Raw genomic sequence first — 12,795 nt, 5'->3', positions numbered from 1 at the left:
ACCTGGAATAACTCTTGACTCCATCACTTCTAAATTGAGCAAAACCTTGGAAAGGGAAGAGGATATTCAAAATGCTACAACATCTGCATCTTTCTTTATGCTCACCGGGGTTTGAGGGATTGATCATAATATTAACTTCAGTGGTAACTGTTCAGCTCAAACTGGTCACAGGCAGCTTCCAGTACCAGGAAGAGTAGGACAGAGTAGGCTCAACACAGGCTTCCGAGCTTGTCCATAAAGGCAGTGGATAGAGCTGGCCACTGGGTTCTTTAGAATAGACGAGGCACCACCAAAGCACTATGCATGTTACTTCTATTACCTGCCAGAATAAAAGTTAAGTGGGGAGGTGGCCCCTGGGCTTAGCAAGCCTCCTGCAGGACCAGGACAGTCTGGAGGAAGGCAGAGTGCTGCCAGGACTTGTATCTGAGAGTTGGAGTTTGAAGGGGGAAAGATGGATGGCTCTACATCTGAGGCTGCCTCCGGGCTGCCTGTTCTCCCCACGGCATTGTGAAAAGCACTTCCCAAGTTTAACGTCTCAAGTGGTCTGAAGACTGGTAGAGCAGATGGTGACGTGTTGGCACTGGCTCCCTCTCTGACACCTCAGGCTCAGTCGTGACTCAGTGCGCGGCACAGGCAAGGCTGAGCCATGATGACAGGGGCTGCCAATCATGGCCTCAGGACCCAGAGACAACTCAGGCGCCAGTTTGAGTGAACAGCCTTAATGCAAAGGTCCCAGTGTCTACACAGATGGGAGCCTGGCGCCCCTTTCAAGGTCTGTATGGTTGGCTGTCCCTGCAGACCCATGGTGCTCAAATGGGATGTTCACCAGTGACAGTCAGGGCCTCTCATCTCAGACTTGTCTTTGCCTCTTCCAAACAATCACTTACGAGTTTCAGACAGTTGCCTGCATGTTTGTTATCGGGATTCTTCCTTACATAGGTAAACATCGAGTGTTTGAAGATGTCTGAAATCATTGCCCATAACAGGGCAATTTTCTGAAAATGCTTTCCCAGACTTCGATGGAGACTGTTTCCTTTTTTAAATTAGAATGAATGAGGCTCCAAACTGACCTTCAAAGTGGATAGCAGGCAGAAGGGTTGAGCTGGCTTTGTAGACATAGTTCTTCTGTCCACAGACAAAGCAGAAAGGCAGGGGCTCCATCAGCACAGAACCCCTGGCCTGCCTGGTGCCCACCAACACCTCACATGCACTGCATAACCATGCCAGCCACACCTGATCGCGTCCTCAGCACCATGCGCACACCGACTCTGTCCTCACTTTAAAAAATTTAGCCAAAAGCTAAATTGTGCTTTGATCTACCCTGCACCAGCCGTGACAAGAGCGGCTTAAGGCCTGAGGGAATCACTGGATTTCTGCTGGGCCCCAAACACCCAATGTCGTTCATGGCACTGGTTACCAACCAGCAAAGGGCCTGTTTCGTGATAGCTGTCTAAAATTATTATTTTGGTCAAGAACACAGCCTACAAATATGCCACCTAAATAGTGTGAGTCTTTAGGAAATCATCTGAGGCTGGGAGAGCCTCCGGGGCCCAAGGCTTCATCAGGTGCCCCTCTGAATACTGACTACAGAAAGGGCACAAGCTTAGAAACTTAACCACAGAATGCCTATCATCTGAGCATTCTCTTTCCTAAAGCATCATGGGAAGTGCCTTAAGCAGGGGTTAGGCTGAAATAACTGAGCTCTCGGTACAAGGACAAGCTTGTAAGCAGGGGAAGGATAACCGGGGACTAACTAGGTCCCTGTCCTGCTGCTGCCTGGTCCTGGTTAGTACTGACACTGTGCACTGACTAAAGGCATGCATCTGCTGCCTGCTTTCATCTTCCAGTGTTTAGCAACATCTCCTAGAGCTGTGTGAGGAAAGGTTTTCACCCGGCATGGCTTACACGGGTTAGAGCTTTAAGACAGTCATACCCCATAAGCTACAGTAGCCAGTTTTGAAAGTTCTGGCGTCTACACCGAGCTCAACATACAGGAGGTGAGGGCTGAGAACAGTGAGGGCCTTAAGTGGCGATTCCTTCAGACTTCCAAAATGAACCAAACTGTAGACGTACTGCTTTCCTTTTTTATATTCCCTAGATTTTAGGCAGGTATGTACCACATGCTCCAGGGCACCTGGCAGTCCCCAGTGGTGTTTGAGGGGCCATTCTACCCAAGGCCTTGCAGTAAGAAAAGCTAAGGACACAATCCAGTGGCTTAGCTAGGCTCTCCAGCCTGCTGAGCCCCTGCCCGTGAGAAGACCAGCACTCAGGAAGATGAGAGATCTGAATTCCCAGGTTGGTGCAGCCTCCTGCAGACACAGGCATGGCTGACAGGTGCAGGAAGGAGAGAGCTAAGATGGGTATTTTTGGACTGCTTTGCCTGTCAAGGAGGAAAGGCCAAAACAAGGGAGGGCCAGCATGAGGCGTTCAGGGCAGAGAGGTGCTGTGGGTGAGCAATGGTGTCTCCTGCCTGACCGCAATCATTCCCCAGGCTTGGGGGTTACTAAGACTCAGTACAGGGATGATCTTTAAGGGGAGGAAACAACTGGGGGTGGGGAGAGGAGGGGAGGCAGTGAGGAGGAGGATGAACAGGACTTACAGATCACTTTGTCAGCGCATTCTGGGAGGTCAAACAAGAGTGACTTGGTGTGGGGACGAAGCAGTGGCTGCACTTGGATGGCCAGATGCACTTGCCAAGTACTTTATCAGACCAGGAAGCTTGACTTTCAAGTCGCACAGAGCGAAAGGACAGAGGATGCACTGCCTGTAATATGCCCTCTTATTCTTTACTGGGCACGGTGGGCCGAGCAGAAATAAGATTAATGAAGTGTCCAGCAGGTAAAGGCACTGCCACCAGGAGACGACGAGTTCATCACGGTTGGAAGGGGAAAGAACCTGTTCCTGCAAGGTGTCCTCTGGCCCTCACACACTTGCTGTGGCACATGTCCAGGTACCCTGCATGTCCACCTGGTCGCCATTTGCACTGCCTACTGCTCTACAGCAGTCCTCTTGCCACATTGCAGGGCTGAGCAGCTGCCACCAAGACCATGTGACCCACACACCAACCATTAGTCCCCTTCCTCTGCAGACTTCCAGGCAGACTTTGGGGAGTGTAGCGGCGGCAACCAGCCTTGGTGTTTGTGCTACGACCCGTTTTCTTACTGAGAAGTTACCCTTAGACATAGGCTTGTTAGACTGGTGGATTCTTTTTAATCAGCATTTTGTCTTCAGCGTCTTCTACCCTTACAATTTTCTGAAAGATAGGTAAACTAAACCCAAAGCATATAGAATGACAGTAGCCATAAAGATCAGAAAAAAAGAGAAAATATTAATGAAACCAGAAGTTGACCAGCTGGACAGACCTTTATCTAATAAAGAGAAGACTCAGGAGCATGCGCAGACAGCAGCCATCTGGACGCCAAGTGTGACGGGCAGAGAGCAGACGACCATCTGCCAGGAAGCCAGAGGACTTGGTGAGGCTGAGTAGAGACCCTAAGATCCATTAAAATAAAAGTCAGAACAGACCTGCAGCAAGTCCAGAGTAACTTGCAAACCACCCTGCACAGATGCTCAGCCCCGACTGAGGGCTTTGTGGGGGGGTTCTACCCAGGACCCAAAAAGACGAAGAACACCAACCTGGGCCATCTCTGAGGAAACAGAGGCAGAGGCAGAGAAGTATCAGTTCACTGTAGGAAGGCTACCCTGCCCTGATAGGGAGCCAAAACCCCAGAAACGAGAGTCACAGATCAAAGCCCTCTGCACATCCAGAGGGACTGTTGTAAATGAACAGTGGTGACAAAGAAAGGGGACTCACACGACTGCCAATTAGATTTTCACATGTCTCGATAAATGGATGGAGCCTACAAAAGCAGCGACTACAACTTTACAAAGAAATCAACAAGGCCACAGGATATGAGATTTAAACAACAAACAAACAAACAAACAAACAAACAAACAAAAATCACTGTATCCGTGTCCGAGTGCAAAGAATGGCTGAATGTGGATTCAGATGTTATTTCCACTCACAGCACCATGAAGAGATCCATAGAGGGCAAAGATGTCTCTTCAGCAGAGAAAAAAATTTGGGCCCCTGAATATTGTTTTATACAAAAATTAAAGAGCAAGAGGCCTATTTTAAGAGCTAAATGAACTGCTGGGTCGGCCTGTGGTTTCTTAGACATTCTACCACAAGCACAAGCCATCAAGAACAAGATGGTGAGTGGGCTTCTAAAAATACAAGCTTTTTTAGTTCTCATAGACGTGACAAATAAAATAAAATACCAGATAAGCCAGAAACTGGAGAAAGACATCTTCATGCTTCAGATTAGGTGAAGGGGTTTACTCAAGAGTATGCCAGAAAACAAAACGCTTGCAACTCAGCAAGATGCCAAATAACCTAATTTTAAATTTGGCAAGGTATTCAAATAGGCTTTTCCCCCAAAAGGGAGACAGTAGTGGGGTCAGCAAGACAGCTCAGTGGGTAAAGGAGTCTGCGGCCAAACCTTAGGACCAGAGTACAGTGTCCCAGGACACACAACATAGTGGAAGGAGAATCGACTCCAGCAATTTATCCTCTCTTGACCACATACGTGTTGCAACATGCGTATGCACTGATGCACACATGTGTGCACATACATGGGCAATACATAGATATCCATCCATCCACAGACAAGACATAGATGAATGACCATCGGGCACACTGATTAAACTTCTCCATCAGAAGGAATCAGAACGACAAGGAAGTGGCTTCACTGTCACTAGCAAGCCTACGGTCAAAGAGCGTGGCAGCATGGGATGGAGATCTGAATGTCTCACAGTGCTGGAAGAACACGACAAGACGGTCACTTTGGAAAAAGTTTCTGAAAACACGGGCTGACACACAGCCCGGCACACTTAATTCCTAACAGATGTGAAAACATCCACACAGACGCCTGTGTGTGCAAAGCAAATATGTCACCAGGGGGCAGTCTAGCACCCACCAAGTCCAGGGACAAAAGCACATGGCATTTGCATCTAGTGGAAGGGGGGTTGGCAGCCTCAGAATCCACCAAGCGAGAGAGGTCAGAGACCGCCATCCTGCATGATCCTAACTTCTCGGGATGCCCACAGTGAGCCAATTCCAGGCAGGGAGCGGCTGGGCTGCAGGAAGACAGGTGTGGACAGGTGGGGCAAATTCTCCTGTGGGCAACAGGCAGGCTCCAGGATTACACTGTGTGATAGCTCTAGGCTCTGGGCTCTGATAAAAGTACAGGTGAACCCTTTACATAATGTAAATTCACTTAAAAGACTATAAAAGAACATCTTAAATGAAGTCCTAATGTCTGTATGGATCCTAACTGGAATTCTCAGGGCAGAAGAGACCAAGAATACTTGACAATAACGACGCGGCCAGGGTTGGCTGCTGTATGTCAGGAGCAAGTGCATGATCTAAAGAGACCTAGGGACTAAGGGCAAGCACTAAGACCAGCAACGGTAAAGAGAAACGCCATCGAAGACAATATCCAGCTACTTCCGAGTCCTTCCTCCAGAGTCAGGTTATGCTCTGAAACCATGGTGTCCGGCCTATCAAGAGATCGCGGCACTGTTCCCCTTCCATCCCCTTCCGTACCTTAAACACTGTGATGTGCTGTCAGCCACAAACGCCTTGGGCCACACTCAGAGCTATCCTGTGACGCTCATGGCCCACAGGCTGCAGGTTAGACACACCCAGCTCAGCGTCCCACTGGGCAAGCTTGGCTGTGCTGTTTCTACCGAGTGGAATCAAGTGCAGGGCAGAGTGGGGAAGGGCAGACTTCTGTAGGCCGCCCTGCTCTTAGGCCGTGAGCCAGTAACAGACGCTGACTTAGCTTTCCTAAAATAAACCATTTATTGAAAAAGAACCTTGTCTTCAGCTTCACTTACGAGCCTTTGCATAACAAACCTGCAGCTTTCCAACAAGGAGGCTCCACAGTCAGAGCCAACGAACAGGAGGTTGAAATAAAGGTCCCGGACACCCGGGAACACTACATGTTCTTCTGAACCCCAGGAGCTCAAAAACACTGTGCTGATGACACGGTTGGTTCTCAGTCACGCGAGGGTTGGAGGGGACAGAGGCGGTGGCCCGTGTACAGTAGTAATGGCACTTAACGTGCGGCTCCTTTAACCTCGTCAGCACTGTCACTCAGCAGGCGACAGGAGCAGCGGAAGTGAGGCTTGTCACCCTGTAGTCTTCAGTCCTGGGAGGTTAGGAAGGCCGCCTGCGCTGCAGTCTTTATGTAAATATTACATACAGTAGTGATCACGGGATTCTGTCCACACACTACTAGGCCACGGACTGGTTCACTTCACTCTTCATCTGTGCAAACCTGGGAGGAAGCAAGAGAACGCTGAGCCCCAGCTGGCACGAGCACGTTCCTGTATCTGCCTGTGTCCGGATGAGCATCTCTGGCCCACAGGCAAGGCCGAGTGGGTCCCTGGCACCAGCCTCCGACATGTGAGGGAACTCAGACCTCCTGAATGTCTGCTCTTGTGGAAGGCTGAGCTGCACACAGGACAGCTCCTTCAGGGCAATATATTTCATGGACTTCAGAGCTAAGAAGCCCTGTTCCTTTATCACCTGTCCCCAGTATCTCTTGTAGCCAGCCTACAAACGAGCCCATGTTCCGCCCACCCACCCTGTATCGGGGACTCCTGTGCAGGGTCCTTAGCTGCATACCGGTGTGTTCTCATCTCCCTCCCAACATTAGCAACACTGCCCCAGCAACACTTGTATGCCTGCTCTTCACTACAGCCGGTACTGCGGCAATCTCGACTGCCAGCCCTAAGCCACAAAATACCCACCTAAAATCCCAAACAAGTGTTTCAAACAAACCTTGATGACCTTGCCAAAGGGATGGCCTATGCCTAGGCAGCCTCAACCTGCTGTCCTTTGGCAGTGGATGCAACCTTCATATGACTCAAGGAGCCAGGTGGTGGGGCCACCCCAGACACCTCCAACCTGCTCTGCAGCCAGGCCCGTTCCAACTCCTCAGCACAGCTGAGGGCCACTCTCAGCCTGCAGTGCACCTTCCCCAGAGCGCTGTCTGACCAGGGCCACCAGCTATATTGTTTGTTAACTGAGAGCCCTCTGCTGCTCCTGCGTCTTTTCCAGCCTCATCTTCTATCGTCCCTAGCGTCCGCTTTCTTGTGCTCCCTCAGACCGAATGCACACAAAGCTCCTCAATGGCCCTGCCCGCTCCAGGCCCTCAAGCCTGACGTCTTGTCTGCCCCTCTGCCTGGCCACACCCTCTCAGAGATGGAGTTCTAAACCTTCAGCCCCACTTCCCATCACGAATGTGTCACCACTGAGCTCACAACAGTGACAGGTCCAAGATGGCCACACATTCTCGAGGGCAAAAACTATGCTGGCCTCCTGTCAACAGATCACGTAGAAGGGCCTTAGCAAGCATCTTACTAACTGAAGACCAATCTCTGATACATTAAGACATTTGGCTTCTGTCCTTTTAGACTTAAGTATTCTATATTTAAGTTTCCCAGTGTCTGTGACAGATGCAAAGGCAAACTTGAGTGTTTAACTCTGAAGAGGGTGATCTCAGCAACTGGGCAAACCTTGACAAAAGCGTGGTCGAGGAGCTGGCTGGCTGTCCACCGTATCTTCGGGTCACTTTCCAGGCAGTGCGAGAGAAAGGCCTTTCCTTCGGGGCTAAGCCTTTCCGGGATTGGTGGCTTGTGTCCCATCCCCACCTTGTACATAATCTGAAAGTTGTGTTCATACTCATGCCAAGGCCGCTGCAGAGACAGGGAAAACAAAAAAAAAAAAACAAAAACCAAAACAAACAGGCTTCATCATCACACGGTCACAGCGACAAATGCACAACCTCTCTCTAAGGTATCTCGAGAAGACATCTGTCAGGGGAAGCAAACACTTGCTGGCAGGAACAAACAGGAAACACATCACGCTCAAAGTGCATACAGTGTGTCAGAGCTTCAGTCAAAACACACACACACACAGAGCAGTCTGCCGTGTTCTGTTGAGACTACGTGTCTAAACAAAGGGAGGCAGCTACAGTCTGCACTGTGCTGGGATATGTATGCCTTTGGTTCTGTGTCACCTGAAGCTTGCCACCACAGAACTGAGAGATGATAAAACTCAATGGTTCTTTACCAGTTTGTGGAATTATGAGAATCCCATCGCCACAAATCTTATTTCGTTGTGACTATTGGGAAATGAGATTCGGGGAGAAGGAACTAGGCCTACATACACCCCAATTTACATGCTATTTTTTAGTTACTGCCAACATGTACTCTACAGCCCACCTGCTCTTCATGCTTGACTAAAATAAAGCAGGCGCCCCTCCCTCTCCATGCTAAGGGAAGAGGGAGCGTTCACCCTCTCTGAGCTCTTTCTATATACTCTCTCTGCAGCAGTAAGAGAGGCTGAGAACAAGCCCACTGTTGCCTAGCAACCCTCGTGCTCCCAGTCATTGTGCTACATAAGCAATACCAGACAGCAGCCACATACTGTGTGCCTGCGTACACATGCATGTACACACAGACAGACAGACATACACACACATGCACACGTACACCTGTGTAACTACTATCAAACGCATCGCACAGTTGTGCAACCAGCCACTCCTCAGCAGGACTGTCTCCAGAAGCCAGGTTTCCGTGCTCTAGGGAAGCGTGTTTAAGTCCCATCGTACAGAAAGCAGTTCCCCAGAGTGAGCTTCCACTGTCAACTTTTGTCTGAAGCATGACTCTTTTCTCACACCTCTCTTACAGTGAATTCATAAATATTATGTTATTCATGGGCTAAGGAAAAATCAATGCCACTTTTAATGCACTAATCTGGAGATGTGGATAATGGTCATCTGTTCCTTTTTAACAACCATGCTTCCTTCTTTAGTGTAGTTCACGGTAACAGAAACCTGGACTGGAAAGCGTTGGGTCCCCATGCACCCTCACCTATCTTGTCTCCCCACTTTCTCCTATTAGCTATAATTAGCTACAACTGGTGAATCAATGTCTGCACTGCTGCTAACACACAGCATCAGGGTTCACTTTCTGTCTCATACATTCTGGGATGGGAATCCATTATCTGCAGTGGTCTGAATGTAAACTGTCCCCCATAGGCAAAGTGTTTGAACACTTGATCCCCAGCAAGTGGGGATCTGTTTTGGAAGGTTGTGGGCTCTTTAGAAGGTGGGTAAAGACCTACTAGGTAATCTTGAGGTTTTACAGCTTGGATCCACTTCCTTTCCCCTCGCCTTCGTAACTGCTGTATGGTGTCACTAGCTGCCTCACATTCTTGCTCACCCACCACACCTTAAAGTCAGGATGGACTTTAAACTATGAGCCAAAGTGAACGAATGCTTTCTCTCTTAAGCTGTACTGTGAAGAAAGTCACTGACAGAGTAAGAAAGAGTTTCGTCATCCCAAGAAGCCCTTTCCACTGATTGTTTAGTCCTTCCCTTCCTACCCTTGCAACCATGATCTTTTGTCAACTGTGAAATAGGGCCTTGCCATGTAGCCCAGGCATGCCTCGTGACCCACCCACCTCAGCCTCCCAAGTGCTGTGGTTAGAGGTGTGTGCCTGCAGTCCTGCCTCCCACATTTCCTTGTTGGCTAAAGATGCTGAACCCTCATTATTAAAATATTTCTCCTTCTGAGAACTCCGTTCAGCTCCTTGCCTCTTTTATGGTTTGTCTGTTGTTTAGGAGTTCTTTGTATCGCCTCATATTACTGCTGTCAGACATGCAGCCGGTAGACTGCTGTCCAATTCTACATGCTAAGCCTTAACTTGGTTAACTACTTCTTTTTAGTGCAGAGGTTCTTGTATGGACATGCATGCTCGTGTGTGTTCACAGATCCATACTAAATGTGCATGGAGATCAGAGGCTGGCATCAAGTGTCAGCCCTCGTTGCTTTCCACTTCACTTTCTGTCAGGGTCTCTCATGAGCTGGAGCCCGTCGCTGTGACTGACTACGAAGGCTGGTTCTGAGCGCCATACATCCTCCTGTCTCTCCCTTTGCGGACATGTGCTTTTGTTGTCAGCATATTTTTTCTTTTTTTTTTTTTTTGAACATGCATGCAATGAATCTGATGCTTGCATAGAGGCGCCTTTCCAAATGGCCATCTCCCCAGAACCCGCACAGAGCACTTTGCTCTCACGAGGCCCCATCTGTTAACGTCAGCCTGGAATCCTAATCAAAAAGTCTTAAATAGTCCTCAACTTTGTCGGATCTCGCAGTTTCAGAATTCAGTCTTCCATGAAGGAATCTGATCCCTCTGGAGTTGTTCAGAGTATGGGATAAAGCTCTCCCGCACACTGGGATCTGTCAAATAGACTGTCTTGTCTCCATTTGTTGGCATGGGTAGGTTTGTGTTTCTCTGCTTAACCCCAACGCTGAAACTTATAAATTCACTCCTGGGAGCTCTCTGTGATGTGAAGCCTATGGACAGGTTGTTTCTGGTGCACAGGGGCTTACCTTGCCAGTCACCATCTCTATGACAACGCATCCCAGACTCCAGATATCTGCCGCACGTCCGTGGCCTTCTCCTTTGGCTCGGGTAATAACTTCAGGGGCCATGTAAGCTTTATAGTCAGATACAGGAATAGCAAGGGTTACGACACAGCCCTACACATCAACAGCACCAAGCAATATGTTGTTACTTCTCAGCAATGTCCTTCACCCAGGTACAGGCAGCAAATGTAGAAAGCTTTCATTTTCAAGTCAACTTGAGGGACATTTTAGGGACAGAATTTTGTTTTAAAAGCAACTCTGAATGTGAAAATTTCCAGTAAAGTTGTATTCTCAATGGAAACAGGGAATTAACCTAACATCAAACAAACATTGTATGACATTAGGTCATACAATATACCTAACATCAAACATTGAAACTGCTCGTTAAATCACCAGTTACCTGACAACCGCAGCAAGCAGTTGTCAGGTAACTGGTGATTTAACGAGCAGTTTCAACCCCACCAATGCTAAGCTCCTTCTGAGAGAGAGAGAGAGAGAGAGAGAGAGAGAGAGGCCTTCTTCAGGTCAGAGCTCAGAGCTCAGAGGCGGCTGGACTAGCCCTTACCTGCTGTCCCTAGGGTGCTGTTTACCTCTCCGGGCATGGTCTGGGCGTTGTTTTTAAGTTTTACGGAGCATCCAAAATCTCCCAGCTTGATTAGTCCAGATGACGTAAGGAAGATATTGGCACCTAAACGGAAACAGGCGGCTGATGAACGGGCTCTGAGACACAATGTGGGTATCTCAAGATGTTCACACGGTAATTCAGACTCCAAAGACTTCATTCACACACTAAAAAAACACAAGTTTTGTGGAACTCCACTTCCATATGCAACCACAGGAAAATGTACAGACCACAACTACAAACTAACGCAAATCAACATAGACGTCAGAGCAGACACTCTGACCTGGGAGACACCTAATTCATGAAAAACTCAGACATACCTACAGAGAAGTTTTATAGAAAATGCAGATGTGTGTGGCAGTGCCTGAGCATTGTGACTATTTGCTAAGGGCAGGTTCTCTTCTGTGCATCTATGCACAGTTGCACACAAGGCCACCTCTGAGCTCATTTTAACTGTAACTGAAAACAGTACTGTATATTTTCCATTTCAGGGTTCCTACAATCAACATGCACACTCTGGAGGGGACCTGGGGTCACTGCTCATCTCTCAGGGTAGCCGAGGATAGGATAAACAAGACAGTACGACTGACATTAGGTCATACAATATACCTTAAAAAGTAGCAGTGTTCGCACCGAATACTTAGCTCCGCAATGACCTACTTTCAGACAGTCCACCTTTACTAGCTAGAGCCTCCCGGAGCCGGTCTTACAACGACTGCACAGTAAAGTCTGAAACTGTTCTCTATCTGGCCGTTCTTAACGACAAGGCATTTATGAGGACAGCAGTGAACTAAACTGACTTGGGGCTCAGAGAACCCACCATGGGGATACAGAGACTGAGTACGGTGTGAAGCAGGACAACTGAATATGGGCAGCTAAGCAAATGCCCAGACTGACCCAGCGAAGCCATGTGGCAGACAGGTAAGGCAACCATAAACTGGCATCGGCTGAGGGGTCCAACGGAGCATCAATGATTTTCAGACCCAGGCCACAGCAGCTTCCAGTGCAACTGCTCAGAACTGGGTCTAGACCTTGGTCAGGAGGCAGATCACGCTTGAGATCTGGGCTAACCTCAGAGGACAGGACAAGACAGCACTCTCAGCCACCTACGGCTGAAAGCACTCTCCTGCTTTAATTCTCTCTCAAACTCAGGGCCTTGTGTGACTCGGGCACTGATCTGTTCTGGAGCAGAAGCATAGCTGCTCTCTTGGGATGGAAAACACGATGTACACAAACTTTCCCTCCACAGACACAGCTGTACGGTCTGTCTCACACGCATGTTGGAGTCACACTCAGTCCATGTACTTACAATCCACATAGGGACAGGAGTGCACAAAGATCTTGACACACGTTAGAAAAGGGAGTTTTATAACAAGTGTCCAGCAAGCACAGAGTAAGCTACACCAAAGCAGACTGTAGAAGCAGGGTGCTTCATTTCCAGGAAACCGACTTCTTTAAAGTGGGCTACACAGGTGACAGTGAGGGCTTTTTAATGCACAGACACCTGGGTTCTGTCATATCTTGGCACAGGACCCACTTTAAAGTGCTTAAAGCAGAGGCACATCCACCTGAAGAAGCAACAGGTGTGAAGGCACAGCCACCTGAAGAGAAGCAACAGGTGTGAAGGCACAGCCACCTGAAGAGAAGCAACAGGTGTGAAGGCACAG

At 48.7% G+C, this 12,795-nt stretch overlaps 1 protein-coding gene across 3 annotated transcripts in view; it reads right to left on the bottom strand.

Moving 5' to 3' along the window:
* Nucleotides 1–5,842: 5,842 nt before the first annotated feature.
* Nucleotides 5,843–12,795, bottom strand: part of Map3k4 (mitogen-activated protein kinase kinase kinase 4) — an 88,337-nt gene continuing 81,384 nt past the window's right edge. For all 3 annotated transcript variants that reach the window (XM_021186229.1, XM_021186230.1, XM_029471203.1), the window contains 4 exons: nt 11,072–11,194; nt 10,471–10,577; nt 7,588–7,767; nt 5,843–6,344 (listed from right to left, as the gene is read on the bottom strand). In XM_021186229.1, coding sequence (XP_021041888.1) covers nt 6,324–6,344; nt 7,588–7,767; nt 10,471–10,577; nt 11,072–11,194 — 431 coding nt within the window. In that variant the 3' untranslated portion in view covers nt 5,843–6,323. The remainder of the gene's footprint in view (nt 6,345–7,587; nt 7,768–10,470; nt 10,578–11,071; nt 11,195–12,795) is intronic.

This window comes from Mus caroli, chromosome 17 (genome assembly GCF_900094665.2).
Source record: "Mus caroli chromosome 17, CAROLI_EIJ_v1.1, whole genome shotgun sequence".
NCBI lineage: Eukaryota > Metazoa > Chordata > Mammalia > Rodentia > Muridae > Mus > Mus caroli.
This window is presented reverse-complemented; position numbering and strand designations above follow the sequence as displayed.